The 13,030-nt window shown below is 37.4% G+C and overlaps 2 protein-coding genes across 5 annotated transcripts; one reads left to right on the forward strand and one right to left on the reverse strand.

Moving 5' to 3' along the window:
- Positions 1-1,978: 1,978 nt before the first annotated feature.
- On the forward strand, positions 1,979-7,742 carry LOC104889378 (hypothetical protein). Of its 4 annotated transcripts, none has more exons than XM_048639543.1 (5): positions 1,979-2,161; positions 5,013-5,356; positions 6,043-6,074; positions 6,191-7,149; positions 7,246-7,742. In XM_048639543.1, the coding sequence occupies exons 2-4, from the start codon at positions 5,029-5,031 to the stop codon at positions 7,097-7,099; spliced, it is 1,269 nt and encodes a 422-aa protein (XP_048495500.1). In that variant the 5' UTR covers positions 1,979-2,161; positions 5,013-5,028; the 3' UTR covers positions 7,100-7,149; positions 7,246-7,742. The 4 variants fall into 4 exon arrangements, with proteins under 4 accessions (XP_048495500.1, XP_048495498.1, XP_010672885.2 ...); XM_048639541.2 differs by having other exon boundaries at positions 1,980-2,161; positions 4,143-5,356; XM_010674583.3 differs by having other exon boundaries at positions 1,980-2,161; positions 4,943-5,356.
- Positions 7,743-8,440: 698 nt separating this feature from the next.
- Positions 8,441-12,765, reverse strand: LOC104889369 (uncharacterized). Its single transcript, XM_010674570.3, has 8 exons — positions 12,388-12,765; positions 11,829-11,921; positions 11,126-11,204; positions 10,950-11,028; positions 10,482-10,521; positions 10,253-10,387; positions 10,025-10,162; positions 8,441-9,190 (listed from the first exon to the last, which is right to left on the reverse strand). Exons 1-8 carry the CDS (start codon positions 12,702-12,704, stop codon positions 8,935-8,937), a joined length of 1,137 nt encoding a protein of 378 aa, XP_010672872.2. The 5' UTR covers positions 12,705-12,765; the 3' UTR covers positions 8,441-8,934.
- Between the last annotated feature and the right edge of the window lie 265 nt (positions 12,766-13,030).

Raw genomic sequence — 13,030 nt, forward strand, 5'->3', positions numbered from 1 at the left:
AATGCAATAGGTAACCTTACTTTGGGGTGAAATGCACAAAATGCCAACGCTGTCAAGTTTTCAGTAGTCATTAACCCCTATAACCCTAATTAAGCCCTGTAAACATAACCCCACAACCCTAACCCCACCCTAAACCCAACCACTATAACTCCTCTTGGCCTCCCACACGAGCACCTCCACCCTCAACCCACCCCTTAGCCCCTCCCCTATGCCCTCCCCAACAGCCTCGCCGGAAACCCGCCAGAGCTTTGCGTCATCCTCCTCTGTTCCTTACCTCTATCCTCTTTCATCATTGGGGATGCAGGTGATGAAGGAGGTTGTGGGGGGTGGCAACGAGGGATGGGTTGCGGGGTAGGGCAAAAAGGAGGGCTATGGGAACGGAGGAGGGCCGGGGGTTGTGGGGGTGGGGGTGGGGGAGGGGTTGCTCGTGGGAGAGGGCAACGGGGTGAAGTGGTTGGATGGTTAGGGTTAGTGTTTAGGGTGGGGGTTAGGGGGTTAAGGTTAGCGTTTTAGGATTAGGTTTAGAGGGCTTAATTAGGTTTGAATAGGATTAATGACTAACGAAAACTTAACATCGTTAGTCATTAAAGGCATTTCGTGCATTTTACCCACAAAGTAAAGTTACCTGATGCATTTTTGAAACAAGAGGGATACATCATAAATTTTGAATACCACAGGGGTACCTAGTAAAATAACCGTAAAAGAATAGATATAAAAGATTCGTTTATATAGATTGTAAAGTTTGACTATGTGGAAAAAAAATATTACTATGGCACAGAGTGAAAATTTTATTATGGTAAATTAATATAAGAAATAACGACTCCCAAAAACGTCACTATGATATATAGTAACTGTATAGTATGACTTAATATTTTAAAAGGTTATTATATTGAAAAAGAACTACTGTGTTAAATAAGTGGTTTTGGTCCACAATAACATTTTTGTGGATCAGGTCCACGCAAGACTAACTCTTCATTAATATGAACATGTTTCCTCCGTTTCATATTACTCGTTGCACTTCTCAATTCATAGACTTCTAGGCAATTTTTGGAGTAGAAAGAGGGAGAGAGTAAAAAGAAAAGGGACTCATGTGAAGGAAAGAGATAGAGAGAGTTATATTGTCAAAAAAAAAAATATATATAGCGAGTATTATGAGACAGAAAAAGTATAAAATCAGTTCATCGACAATAGCCAATCTTGAATTGGCAAACATCTAACGATCCATTGGTGCTTCTGAAGGCACCACTAATCCACAATACGATTAAGTGAGTAAGAAAGATTAGAAAAAACATGAAAGTGGACAACTGCGTTGCTCCCACTCCCACCACTCCTCGTAGGCTCGTACACAAGACGAAACACCCTAAACACCAAATAAAAGAAACATAAAAGTTAAACCCCCTTCTCTTTCTCTCTCATGGACAAAAGCTGACACTACTAAAATTGACAACCCCATAAATAAAATAAACAACATAAAGTAAAACAAGCAACCCCAAAACATTAAACTTTTCCACAAATTATTAAAATATACCGTTTAATTTTAAATAAAATTACACGAATTAAAAATTGAATTTTTCTACCAATCTCATTTCATTTTACTCTAATCCAACACTATCCTAGTCATCGATTCTCTTTTTCTTTCTTTGTATTCCAAAAAATAACTCGGTAGTCTTACCAATCAGAAAACTAGTAACTAAATGAATTAAACTAGTCACTGAATGAGTTAAAAAATATCATTATTAAATAAATTAAACTGGTCATGAAATATATTAAACTAGTCGTTATATTGAAAAGGTCACATGCTATCTTCCTATTATTAGACTTGAGTCGTGTCTAATTTTAAATTAAAAGTAGGCGGTCTTTCATAGGACCAACTGAATTTTTTTAATAATAATAATAAAAAAAAAAGGCAGAGGAGAGAGAGTGTAAAAAAAACAGAAAAGGGACCCACAACCTCTCTGAAAAGGCTCAATTCCCAAAGTCATCTTCTCTCTCTTCAACCCTTTCTCATAAAACTAACGCCGGTTTCAGGTTTTACCTCTTCTTCTTCTTCATATTATTACTTTCTCTCTCCTCCTCTTCATCCACCTTCTCTCTCTACATCTATGGTTTCCGGCGTTGCGCATTTTTGTATATCATATCGTAAACCTAAAAATTATTCAAGGTACGATTTTCTATTTCTTGGAAAACGGAAAACCCTAACTTTTTGTCCTTTCTTCAAATGCGAATTGCTTATTTTTGTTCTTCATTTTAGTCCACAAGTTTTATTCTTCAGTTTACTTTTGTTGATTGTTTCGTTGTTTGGTACATAATATGATGCATTGTTGGAAATTATTGTTGATTGCAAAAACAGAACAATTTTGATTTGATTTACTGGAGAATTAAGTGAGATTGTTAAGGATTTATTTATGCTTTTTTTTGGTGATGTAGTTTTTTAATTGAGTGTTTGATTGTAGAAATTGTGTTTGAGACGAAAGGGAAGTTTTTTTTTTTACATTGTGAAGTTGAGGTTCAGGGGATTTTAAGGTGGATGAGACTTGGTTAGACTGTATAGTGGTATAGTTGTGAGTTGTGGTGTAGTATGAAACGATGTTTGTTTTAACCTAGTACATTATAAGCAAGAGGATGGTGGTGTTGGTTCGACAACCGTTTCGAGGGAGGTGTGGGGAGGAGGGACAGAGGGAGTACTGATCAAGGGTTGGAATTTGAAGGATGTCTTTGTGAGGATTGATGAGGTGTTTAGATGGATTTGTGAGTGGGGATAGTAAGTAAAAAGATTCTGAAAGAGTGTACCATGTTGAAGGATATTGAACTGATCTCTTGACGAATTTCAGTTTCACGATGTTTTGGTATAATATCTTACATGTTTTGAGGACCAAGACTTGAGATGTAAGCTACATGGCTAGATAAATTATAACAGATAAAGCAGTGAATCTATTAGCTTCCGGAGCCTTTGGTGGCTCGCTTCTGGTGGAGTTGTTGGTTGTGGAATGGCATCATCACATGGTGGTCCTGGTGTGACTAGTGGGATTCATTAGCAAGGTAGGACTATTGTTTTAGTCTAAGTGCATGTTTGGTGCGACTCATGGAATTGAAAAACAATGGTATCAAATAGGGGGAAGTAATGGTAATAATAATTGTTATCTTTATTAGTGTTTGGTTCTATATGAACATGTTACTTTTATTAGTGTAGGATTGAGGAGGGTAATATAACGTGTTACCATAGGGTTGAGGAGGATTTAGGTGGAAATAGTTAACCCCAAGAAATGGTAACCATTGCCATACCCCTCATATCAAACATGTTATGTAAATGGTTTCTTGTTTCTGTTTCCAACACCTAAAGATCTCAAGAGAGAGGAAGGTTATTTTTCCCTTACCCAAACTTTAAATCTTGGGGGTGAGTCTGTGGTGGCACAATTGGATGATGGTAGAGGTGATAGTTGAGGGGTAACCTGAATCTCTATTCATTTAAGTAAATGGTAGTTATGATTTTTGTAATTGGTAAATGATGTATATATTTTGTGAGTTCATTCTGTTGTCTTAGTGATCTAAATTTAATTCTTCATTCTCATTATGTTGGCCCTCCATATCTTAGAAGGAAACTACAAAACTAACCAAATTCAAAGTTCTAGTGGTAAGATCAACATACAAGGAACATACATGTTACTTGCAAATTGTTGTCGATGATTACTACAGAACTTATTAGGCACAGTGTATCACTAGTATGCTCTATTAGTTTGGCAAGAGCTCCAAACTCTATTGTTGACATTGACTGATTTTTTAAGATCACTTTGAATGCAAACAAAAGGAATATTATCAAACAACAAGAAACCCTAAGTGAGGGTTTCATACATAAAGCTGCTAAGCATAGAGTTTGAAATATGAAATATTTATATCTTTACCCTCTCTGTTCACCCCTTCTCATGTTTCGGTTGATCAACCTATGCTTATGTTAAGAAAGTTGAAGAGAAATGAAGTTTTCTACTTCTTTCATAATATTAAATGCTTATTCAGTTGCTCATTACAGTGTCTATGGTCACCAGAACTTAGCCTTCTTCTTCATCAGCTTAGGGCATACTAATGCTGGACCATTTTTAGCATTCCGATGCCATGTTTTAACCTAAGCTACCTTGCTCTTAAGCTAGAAAACGGCAAAGTGGTAAGCCAGGAGACTCCTTGCTTGGCTGAGATCTTGATGATAAAAAAATGGGTGAAAGCTTCTTTTTCCTAGCAAGGAGTCGTTGATGGAGGACAGAGATAAAATTTGCCATGCATCTGTCAGCATCAGACCTGCCGAAGCTGTCTGACAGATAAGGGAGCAAACTTTTTTTTTATATGAATTTTCCGAGTAGGGTAGCTTGTGTGTGTGAATCTGCTTGGCAACCAGGACCAAAAGTGTTGTTGCGACAGTTAAGCTAGTTAGCTTCTGGTTCAGCCGAAGCTGTCTGACAGATAAGGGAGCAAACTTCTTTTTTATATGAATTTTCCGAGTATCGTAGCTTGTGTGTGTGTGAATCTGCTTTGCCAACCAGGACCGAAAGTGTTGTTGCGACAGTTAAGCTAGTTAGCTTCTGGTTCAGCAGGATCAAACTTTTATCAGTTGGTGGACCTATGGTTCAATAATTCACATTAATGCTGTTTTTTCATCTATTCAGTGCTCAGAACTTTGCCAGCCATGAATTATTGAATTATGCTTTTGCTCTTTGTTTCCAAGCAGCTACTGTTACTGCTTTCATCACCTTTAGCAATGTTGATCTGAATGTTTTTGAGTTGATGAATTCATTATTTTGTAGTTTAGTTTATGTGTATGCTTATTATTGAACCACAAATAATAATAACATAAATCCGCATAGCTGGTTGGTCTGGTCGTGATAGGCCTACCGAGAGACACAAGATGCTATGCTCTTACATGTTAACTGATCTTGTCATAGTTTCATTCCTGCAGGTAGGTGTTGCATGCTCAGTTTTGTGGTGGATCTGTTTCTTGAGATTTCTAAGTCAGATTGTTCTTTTAGTTGCTTATGACTTGGAATGGGTTCAGCTTGTTGTGTAGCTGCTAGAGATACTACTATTCCCAACAGAAGCAGAAATGGAGAATCTCAGAGGCATACGAGATATTCTCCATCTTGGAGCTTTCAATGGGATAATTACCGACGTGTGGCAGGTGAAATCGGGAATCCTTCATGTCAATCTGGGGAAAGAACAAGTGTAGATGTTAGAGTAGAGTTGAAAGATGGTATCGATTCAGAGAGGGGAATTATTTCAGATGGTGGTAGTCCTTTGCATAATCTTGGCACACCTATTTCACAGAAGTCTCCTTCTTATGAAGGCGTCAGCACAAACTACATGTCTCCTTCAGGTAAACCAAATCCAGTGGCTCTCATGGCTTTTTGTTTAGTGTTTTAATTTTACTGGACAAGAATGTAATTTTACTTTCAGGTCATCAGTTATTAGCATATTGTACAATTGTAATATCCATATGTGTATTTTCTTACCCATGTACTTCAAATACTGCATTCAATTTGTATATCAAGTCTAGATTTAAGTTTTCTTCCCCCTTCCCCTGCCCTACAAAAATAGGAAACGATTGTTTGTTGAAGTTGTTTTCATGCATCGGTTGAGATAGGATTCTGTTGAAATCGAGAAAAACCTCGCTTTGCTTGATTTCCTGAATTGACCGTTTTGTTGCAGAATTGCTTTAATGTGATGCTTAGCACATACAGGCTCTTGAATAGTCAATGATTTAGTGTAACAAAAAAAACTATTTTTATTTGGTTTTGCTGTTAATCTAGTCTTGTAAGGTGGTTTATATTATGGTGTGAGTTTGTTTTATCTTGTGGCTACAAGAAACTTTAACACCGGTCTTGTGATTGATAGTTATATTTAAGTGATTTAACCTGTGACGCTACTGAAAGTTTCCGTGTCTGGTGAACCAAGGACTGTTTCTTGCTCAATGCAGTTAGTGAAAAGCTATCTTGATAATCTGATTGTTCTACTTCTCTTTCTTTTGCATCATCTGATGGTATTTTGTTTTGGGTGTTTCAGAGACATCTATGACAAGCAACCACTTCTCAAAGGTGAGCTCAGAATCAATTGTGTTTTCCCATCTAAGGACTTTTATGGCTGTTTTAGTTGTGTTAGGTTATTTCTTTGTCCTTCTGTTGTTTGACGCGGTGGTCACACTATTCAACAGATGAATAATTCTCTGGAAGTGCCTGAAATTTCTGCTGTCCCACTGACTCTTCAATATTCCATGCCTTCATGTTCATCTTTCTCAACACCTGGTGAACACTTATGCTCACAGCGACATCTAGTTCCTGCCAGTTCAACCCCATCAAGACGGGCTCGACGGTCACCTGGACATCAGCTCTTTAGGCAGATTTCAGATAGTAAAATCCTGGGATTGAAATCCCCAAATAGCAATTCGATCTCAGAAGGAAGACCATCATTTGTGCTCTCCACATATAGTAATGACCTGGCTGGTGGATCTTCCGATGGTTGGTCATTGCGCACATTTTCTGAACTTGTTGCCTCCTCTCAAAGAGAAAGATGGTCTTTTGACAGTGAGCGTTTTGGTTCTGGTCGTCATAAGATTAGTGGGTCAAGCAGCAGGTTTTCTTATTCCCCTTCTCTTGATCTCCAAACATGTGGGGCGTGCTTAAAGGTCTTGGCAGAATTCTCAGTTGTTGCTGTTCTAGTATGTGGTCATGTGTATCATGCTGAATGCTTAGAGAGCATGACTACGGAAGCCGAAAAATATGACCCTGTTTGCCCAATTTGCACTGTTGGGCCAAAGCAAGCCTCTAAAATGTCTAGAAAAGCTTCAAGGGCAGAGGCTGACTTGAGAATGAAATTTCAGAAAATATCAAGAAATCGTGTTATAGATAGCTATCTTGATGGTGAAGTTGATAACTCTGAACATCAAAAAAATATAGGCAAAGGAAAGTTGCCCAAGTTGGAGCCAAGCACTAGTTCTAGGATTGCATTTGCAAAACCTTTCTTGAAGCGACATTTTTCCCTTGGATCCAAGCTTATTAAATCTGGTTCAGATCACCAGTCTTGTAAGAAAAAAGGATTCTGGGCCAGATATCGCAAAGATTGACCTTTGATCATTTACTTCTGCTCATCTACCTGCGCTCATTTTGTTAGATGGTAAGCAAAATGACACTTATTGTGATTTCATGATTTTGTCTTTCCCTGATATGTAGTCAACTACTCTTGTTGTACTAAAATCTCTGTTTTTAGCAGGAATTTTGGGAGTGCCATTTATTTTAGCTGGATTTACCCAGAGTTAGTCTTTTGGAAAAGAAACTCAGTAAGATGTACCATAGTAGATTGGAGGGCGTTGAAAGAAGCCGAACTGTTGCTTGCACCACATAAAGGGTCTCTTACACCACACGGTTGGAGGAGGTGATATTTGACTGGAATTTGTTAATGGGAAACTTTTTAGTACTTTTTCTTCTGTAAGATCTAATTATTGGACTTTGGAGATCCTTTCTTGGCTAGTGATGAGATTGATTGCTGCAATAGTTTGGCAACTATATGCCCCAGTAACAAGAAAGACCAATATTGGTTGTAATTTCTTAGTGTTGCATATACCGCGTGTTTTTTTCGGCGGTTTGTCTCACTTCTAGAGTGAGCTTGATCATTGTTAATGTATTTTGGCTGTTTTTTGTAGCATAACTGTTTGGCTACTTGACAATAGCCTTATTATGCAATCAGTTGCTAACCGCACCTTGCACAAACCAGTTTGTGGTACATGTACTAACATGATGTATTGTGCTACATGTGGGAAATTGCGTGGTGTGATGTGAAAGCTGTTTAACGTGCTAAACATTTCACATTAAGTATATAGTATTTGATTCTTTCAAGCTCTTCCAGACTTCCAGCTCCCTTCTGTATACTAAAATTCTTCATCATATAAAATTGAAATTCCCAAACCCCCTTTCATCTTTACCCAAAATGGAGAGCTAATCATTAAATTGAGAGTTTTTGCGGAGATATACAGGATAATAGGATATTTTGTGAGGATATACCTCACTAATTATTTTTTTGTGGGAATTTACCAACCTAAATTTAAGTTTTGTTAAAAAGTACCAAAAATACTATTTTCGGCGAGAAAGTCAATTTTTCGACCTTTGACTTGGTATGAACTCGCAAGTGAGCCACAAAATGACAGTTAGGAAGTTGGAGAAAAATGAATGTAATTGAAGCAATTAAATCACATACTATACAAAGAGTAATTAAACAAGTCAAAGGTCGGAAATTGGACTCTCATCAAAAATAGTGTTTTGGTATCTTTTAACAAAATTTAAATTCAAGTTGGTATATCACCAAAAAAAAATAGTGAAATATATCCACACAAAATGCCCTATTACCCTGATATATCTCCGTGAAACAACTCTTAAATTGAGAACTGATTTTTGTTCCTAAGAGTTTGAGATGAACCGAATCGCTACTTCAAATCTGAAAACCATTTGTTGTAACTTAGTTGGATGATAATTGGTCTACAGAGCATCCAACCAAAAGGAACAAAGGTACCACATGGTATCTTATCAAAAACCAAAAAAAAAAAAAAAAGGTACCACCTGGTATGTACACAATTTTAAAAATGCCGCTGGCTTCAATGCCAAAGTTACAATGAGGTGTGATCTATTAATTAGTTCATGTTGTTTCTCCCCGCAAACCATTTACTATTCCATTTGTACTCCATGAGGAGTCATAAGCTGGAGCTGTGCTGCGAAAAATAGAACTCTTTCCCGCATCGCTTTGTTATGATAGGATGCACTCAGTTATAAAATGGTGTCGTCCTAGTGCACCTTCTGCCTCACAGCTCGTGTATCTCACGCATGCTGGCAGGAGTACCATCTTAGCCCGTAGGTGCACGAGACAGATTGACAAGGTTTGATGCTAAATTTTGTTCTCAGAATCATATTGTCAAATTGGAACTTCCATACTATTGATGATACTTTGGAGACCTGATCTATAACTTGGGTATAATAATTTCATATCCAATTCCCTCTTGACAAGAGCATTGCTCACTCGCTTTTCTGCTCTGTGAGGAAATTCGCTGTTGATTGAGGTATCAATTGGATCGATCAGACCAGGCCATCTCCTCTCTATTAGTCGTTGTGCAAAGGCAAAGACTTCGGCTCTTGGGGCAGGATCATCATCAACTACATTATATATCTTCCTGTGCAATACAGGCATTAATGAACATGATATGTCAGATTTGATGATATAAAACCCAGGATCAGGCAACAGATAAACAAAATAAAAGAGCTGAATTCTAAGTATGGTGCTCCATATATTGCATATTTAATCTTCATATAATAAAACACGTGATAAGACTAAATTAGGCACACATACCTAGAAGTGGTGGGTAGCTTTCAAAGAACATAATGAAAAAGATTTCGCACCAAAAATCAAACTGTCCTCTTTGCGTTCTTTAGTTATAACATGGACCAATAGACTATTAATGACCACTAACCAAACGGGGCCGTAAGGGGACCTCGAGAGGATGAAGTAGAGGCCTTTGCTTGGGCTAAATCCAATTAAAGATCGTGAGGGGCCATTAGGAAATTACAGGAGGCTGCAATTCACATATCGTTGAGAAACTTTTATGCCAACCAATAAAAAAGTCTATTTGGCATGCATTATAACTTCTAAATTGGTTCTATCAATTTTGCTTTGGTGTCAAGTAAGATCCGCACAACTGATATGGTTCTCACTTCTCAAAGATTACTTGAAGGTCACTTTGGCATCAAGGAGGCTTCCATTCTCGTCAAGACTTTCCATTTTCCATCGATGGCGAAAAGATTCCTCTAAGCATGGATTAGAGCCTTTTCTAGAAGCAATAAGTTTTGAATCAGGATTAATCTAAAAGTTCAACCATTTCACCATATGGCTAATCTAGTAATTCAGGACTCAGGAGACTCCCTTCCAGTTTTGTAACAAGATGTACATCATCTTAAAAAGTGTAATGAGAATGGCTAAAGTAATAGGTATATTTCCACAAATAACTGACCTCTGGGCAGGCTTTGAAATGCTTGCGCTGAGAGCTTGACAAATGTCAGCAACATGAATCCGGGATGTAAAAGTTCTAGTTGCTCTCCTCTTCTGACGTTCTGAGATTTCTTTGTTCTTCAGAATGGTATCAATAGCACTGCAATACAACAAACGTTACAACAGTAGCTACTTTTAGAGCTCAAAGTTCATAACAGAGACATCACTGATTGAAATACTATTATTTAACCTTCTGCCAGGGCCATATATGCCACCAAGCCGAAACACATAGTTTGAGAGGCCGAGATCTTGTCCCAGATTTAACCAACCCTCCTCTGATTTTAATCTCAGATTAGCTAAGGTGCTTGAAGGCTTTGGGATATAACTGTCATAAATCAGGAATCTCTTAGTCAACTGAGATATGATTAACACAGAAAAGTTTAGATTCATAACCACTAGTTCAAGATATAGAGATTTACTTCTCATCAACCCATGCACCTCTAGCATCTCCATATATACCTGCATGTGAATTTAATTTAATATAAGAAAAAAATGCCACTGTTCAGATTTATTAGCTTTGAATAGGAAAATAATATATTTAATGAAACATTCAGCTAGGCTCCATAGTCCATTAGCTCAATGGAACGCTAATTAGCATTGACCAGAGCGTTCCTTTGCATTCTATTATGGCAGAATTATAAAGAGTTCTCTTCAAGTACAAACTATGATTTTTATGTATTAGAGAAACACATTAATCGAGATATACTCTTCTCAGTTTGCTGAGTCTACTTGCAACCCTGCTTAAAAATATGCATTCTTTAATCCCTGTTTCACGTGACTACCTAATTACACAGTTCTATCAGATAGACATACTCGAAATTATGGATTTCAGCAATGTATCTAAGAGTTATACCACATATACGAATAAGGATATGTAGAGCATGTACTTGTAGTTGACAAATAGCAAAGCCAACGGAGATTTCCATCCATCAAACTAGCTTTAATAGTTTCTTTATGTTGAAGAATCTGCATCAAGGAAGAAAACAAGGACATATGAGAAAGAAAGAGAAGATTGATATCAGATTATCTTAATAAATTCAACACCAACAGGTTCGTAGCTTACTGGATCACCAATGCCCTCAGTAGGGGGAATGGAGACTAAAAGGTGAGTACAGCATCTTAATCTATCAAGGATCGTCCATCTGAATTCACATAATTGAGGATCTGAGGCATTAGGAAGTTAAAACACAGTAATAACACTATGTTGCTCAGACTCGGGTACCCATGTCCGACACGGGTACGTGTTCAAGTGTCCGACTCGGTTACTTTTTGGAATTTTTTCTATTTTTTATTCCAAAACAAAGTGTCCAGGTGTCCCACCCATGTCCGTGTGTTGAGGATTCGACACGGTTACTTGAGATGAAATGAAGAGTGCGAGCAACATAGGTAAAACAGCACAAAATAGTTGCAACCTGGCAGGGAAACGGAAACCATCTCCTTGCTGAATCCCTCAGTAAAATATGTAGCAATTAAGTTCATAATAAGGTCTGACACTCTATCTTATACTTGAACTACACTTCAATCTTTTGTAGTTAAAAACTTCCTGGTAAAAGATGTTCAAATGTATGAAACTCAAGGCTCACACATCCTACTTGAATTTCCTCTCGACACATCTTGGACAAGGATGAACCTCAAAATCTGGCTAGAGAATGTAGACCATAGCAGTGTTTAAGAGAAAAAACAAGTCTAACCTTCTGATCAAATATTGTGGCAATTCATCAGCATGAAAAGTAAATACATTAAAGCAGCTAGAAACCGTAACTCACTCTGGTTTCATTGCATCAAAAACATGGACATCAAAACCCTTTTGCTCAAGGACCTTTTTCTTTGTAATGCTCATGCAAGTGCCTGCAACATCCCTATAACTTCACCATGTTAGCTTCATCCTGGAGCAACTAACAGCATTTGAGCAACAAGAAACTCATGATCACATCTCATTCTAATCCAAATTTAGCCATCACTTCCAACCACAAATAATTCGAAACAAACATAACATACAAATTCGAGTATAATACACAAATCATCATTGGGATTGACTGCCCAAATGAAAAATAAGAAAAGCAAATGACAAAGCTCCACAATGCAAGGAACTCTATGCTTTCATAACATAACTTATGACCATTAAATCCCAAACTAGCCCATAATTTTCAACATTGAGCAGTACCCATAATAACATTTTGGTGAATTCATCCAATTTCTTAACAAACATTCCCTAGTTTTTGTGGGTTATTCTTAAAAGTACTTCAACAAACTTAATCAGCATCATAATGAAACTACCAACAAAATAAATTCATAACTAAATACTAAAGGGAAAAAAAAAAGTACCATCCTTCAGTCTTCAGTTGTTGCGCAAAGAATTGACCCACATAACCAGTTCCCAGAATAAACATCTGTTTTGAAGGAACATCAAGATTATTACCATCTTTATTAGAATTTAAGCGAATAGTTGGTGCTGGAGATGTCAATGATGGTAAAGTTAAGAACTTTGGTGAGTGGGAAACTAGGAGATTTCGCCTGACAAAACTCGGAGTTTCTGGGAGTTGAGGCGAAGTTATGCTATGGGCTTCCATTTCCTCAGGTGAGAAAACATAGAAAGTTACTACTACTTGATACTTCGTAAAAGTTTGTGGAAAGAATTGCATCCCATGGTCATCTGGTCATGACTCAAGGTATGGGTCTAATTGGGATCCATCATCCATGTCCACCGACACAATTTTTTTTTTTTTTTAAGGGGGAAGATAAATTTCATTAGTCAAGACTCAAGAGTTTATGATCGATATTAGTCTATATGTATACACTTTTTGTTATATACTCCATATCGGAGCTGTGAATCAAGGATGTCTTGGTCGAGTGATTAAGATTAAACTGCTGTGAACGATAGGTTACACGTTCGAATGACCCCCCTCCCCTTCTTTGTACAAAGTATGAATCAAAAAATATATATTGGAGCTTTGCCTAAATTATAATT

The sequence above is a fragment of the Beta vulgaris genome, chromosome 1, assembly GCF_026745355.1.
Source record: "Beta vulgaris subsp. vulgaris cultivar EL10 chromosome 1, EL10.2, whole genome shotgun sequence".
Classification (NCBI taxonomy): Eukaryota; Viridiplantae; Streptophyta; class Magnoliopsida; order Caryophyllales; family Amaranthaceae; genus Beta; species Beta vulgaris.

Bases quoted from the DNA above. Each gene is read 5' to 3' on its own strand.
- LOC104889378 (XM_048639543.1), top strand. From the start codon at position 5,029: ATGGGTTCAGCTTGTTGTGTAGCTGCTAGAGATACTACTATTCCCAAC. The intron at 5,357-6,042 runs GTAAACCAAATC...TGGGTGTTTCAG, and splicing joins AAACTACATGTCTCCTTCAG to AGACATCTATGACAAGCAAC. The intron at 6,075-6,190 runs GTGAGCTCAGAA...ACTATTCAACAG, and splicing joins CAAGCAACCACTTCTCAAAG to ATGAATAATTCTCTGGAAGT.
- LOC104889369 (XM_010674570.3), bottom strand. From the start codon at position 12,704: ATGCAATTCTTTCCACAAACTTTTACGAAGTATCAAGTAGTAGTAACT. The intron at 11,922-12,387 runs GTACTTTTTTTT...GTGAAGTTATAG, and splicing joins CAACTGAAGACTGAAGGATG to GGATGTTGCAGGCACTTGCA. The intron at 10,163-10,252 runs GTTAAATAATAG...GTTGTATTGCAG, and splicing joins ATATATGGCCCTGGCAGAAG to TGCTATTGATACCATTCTGA.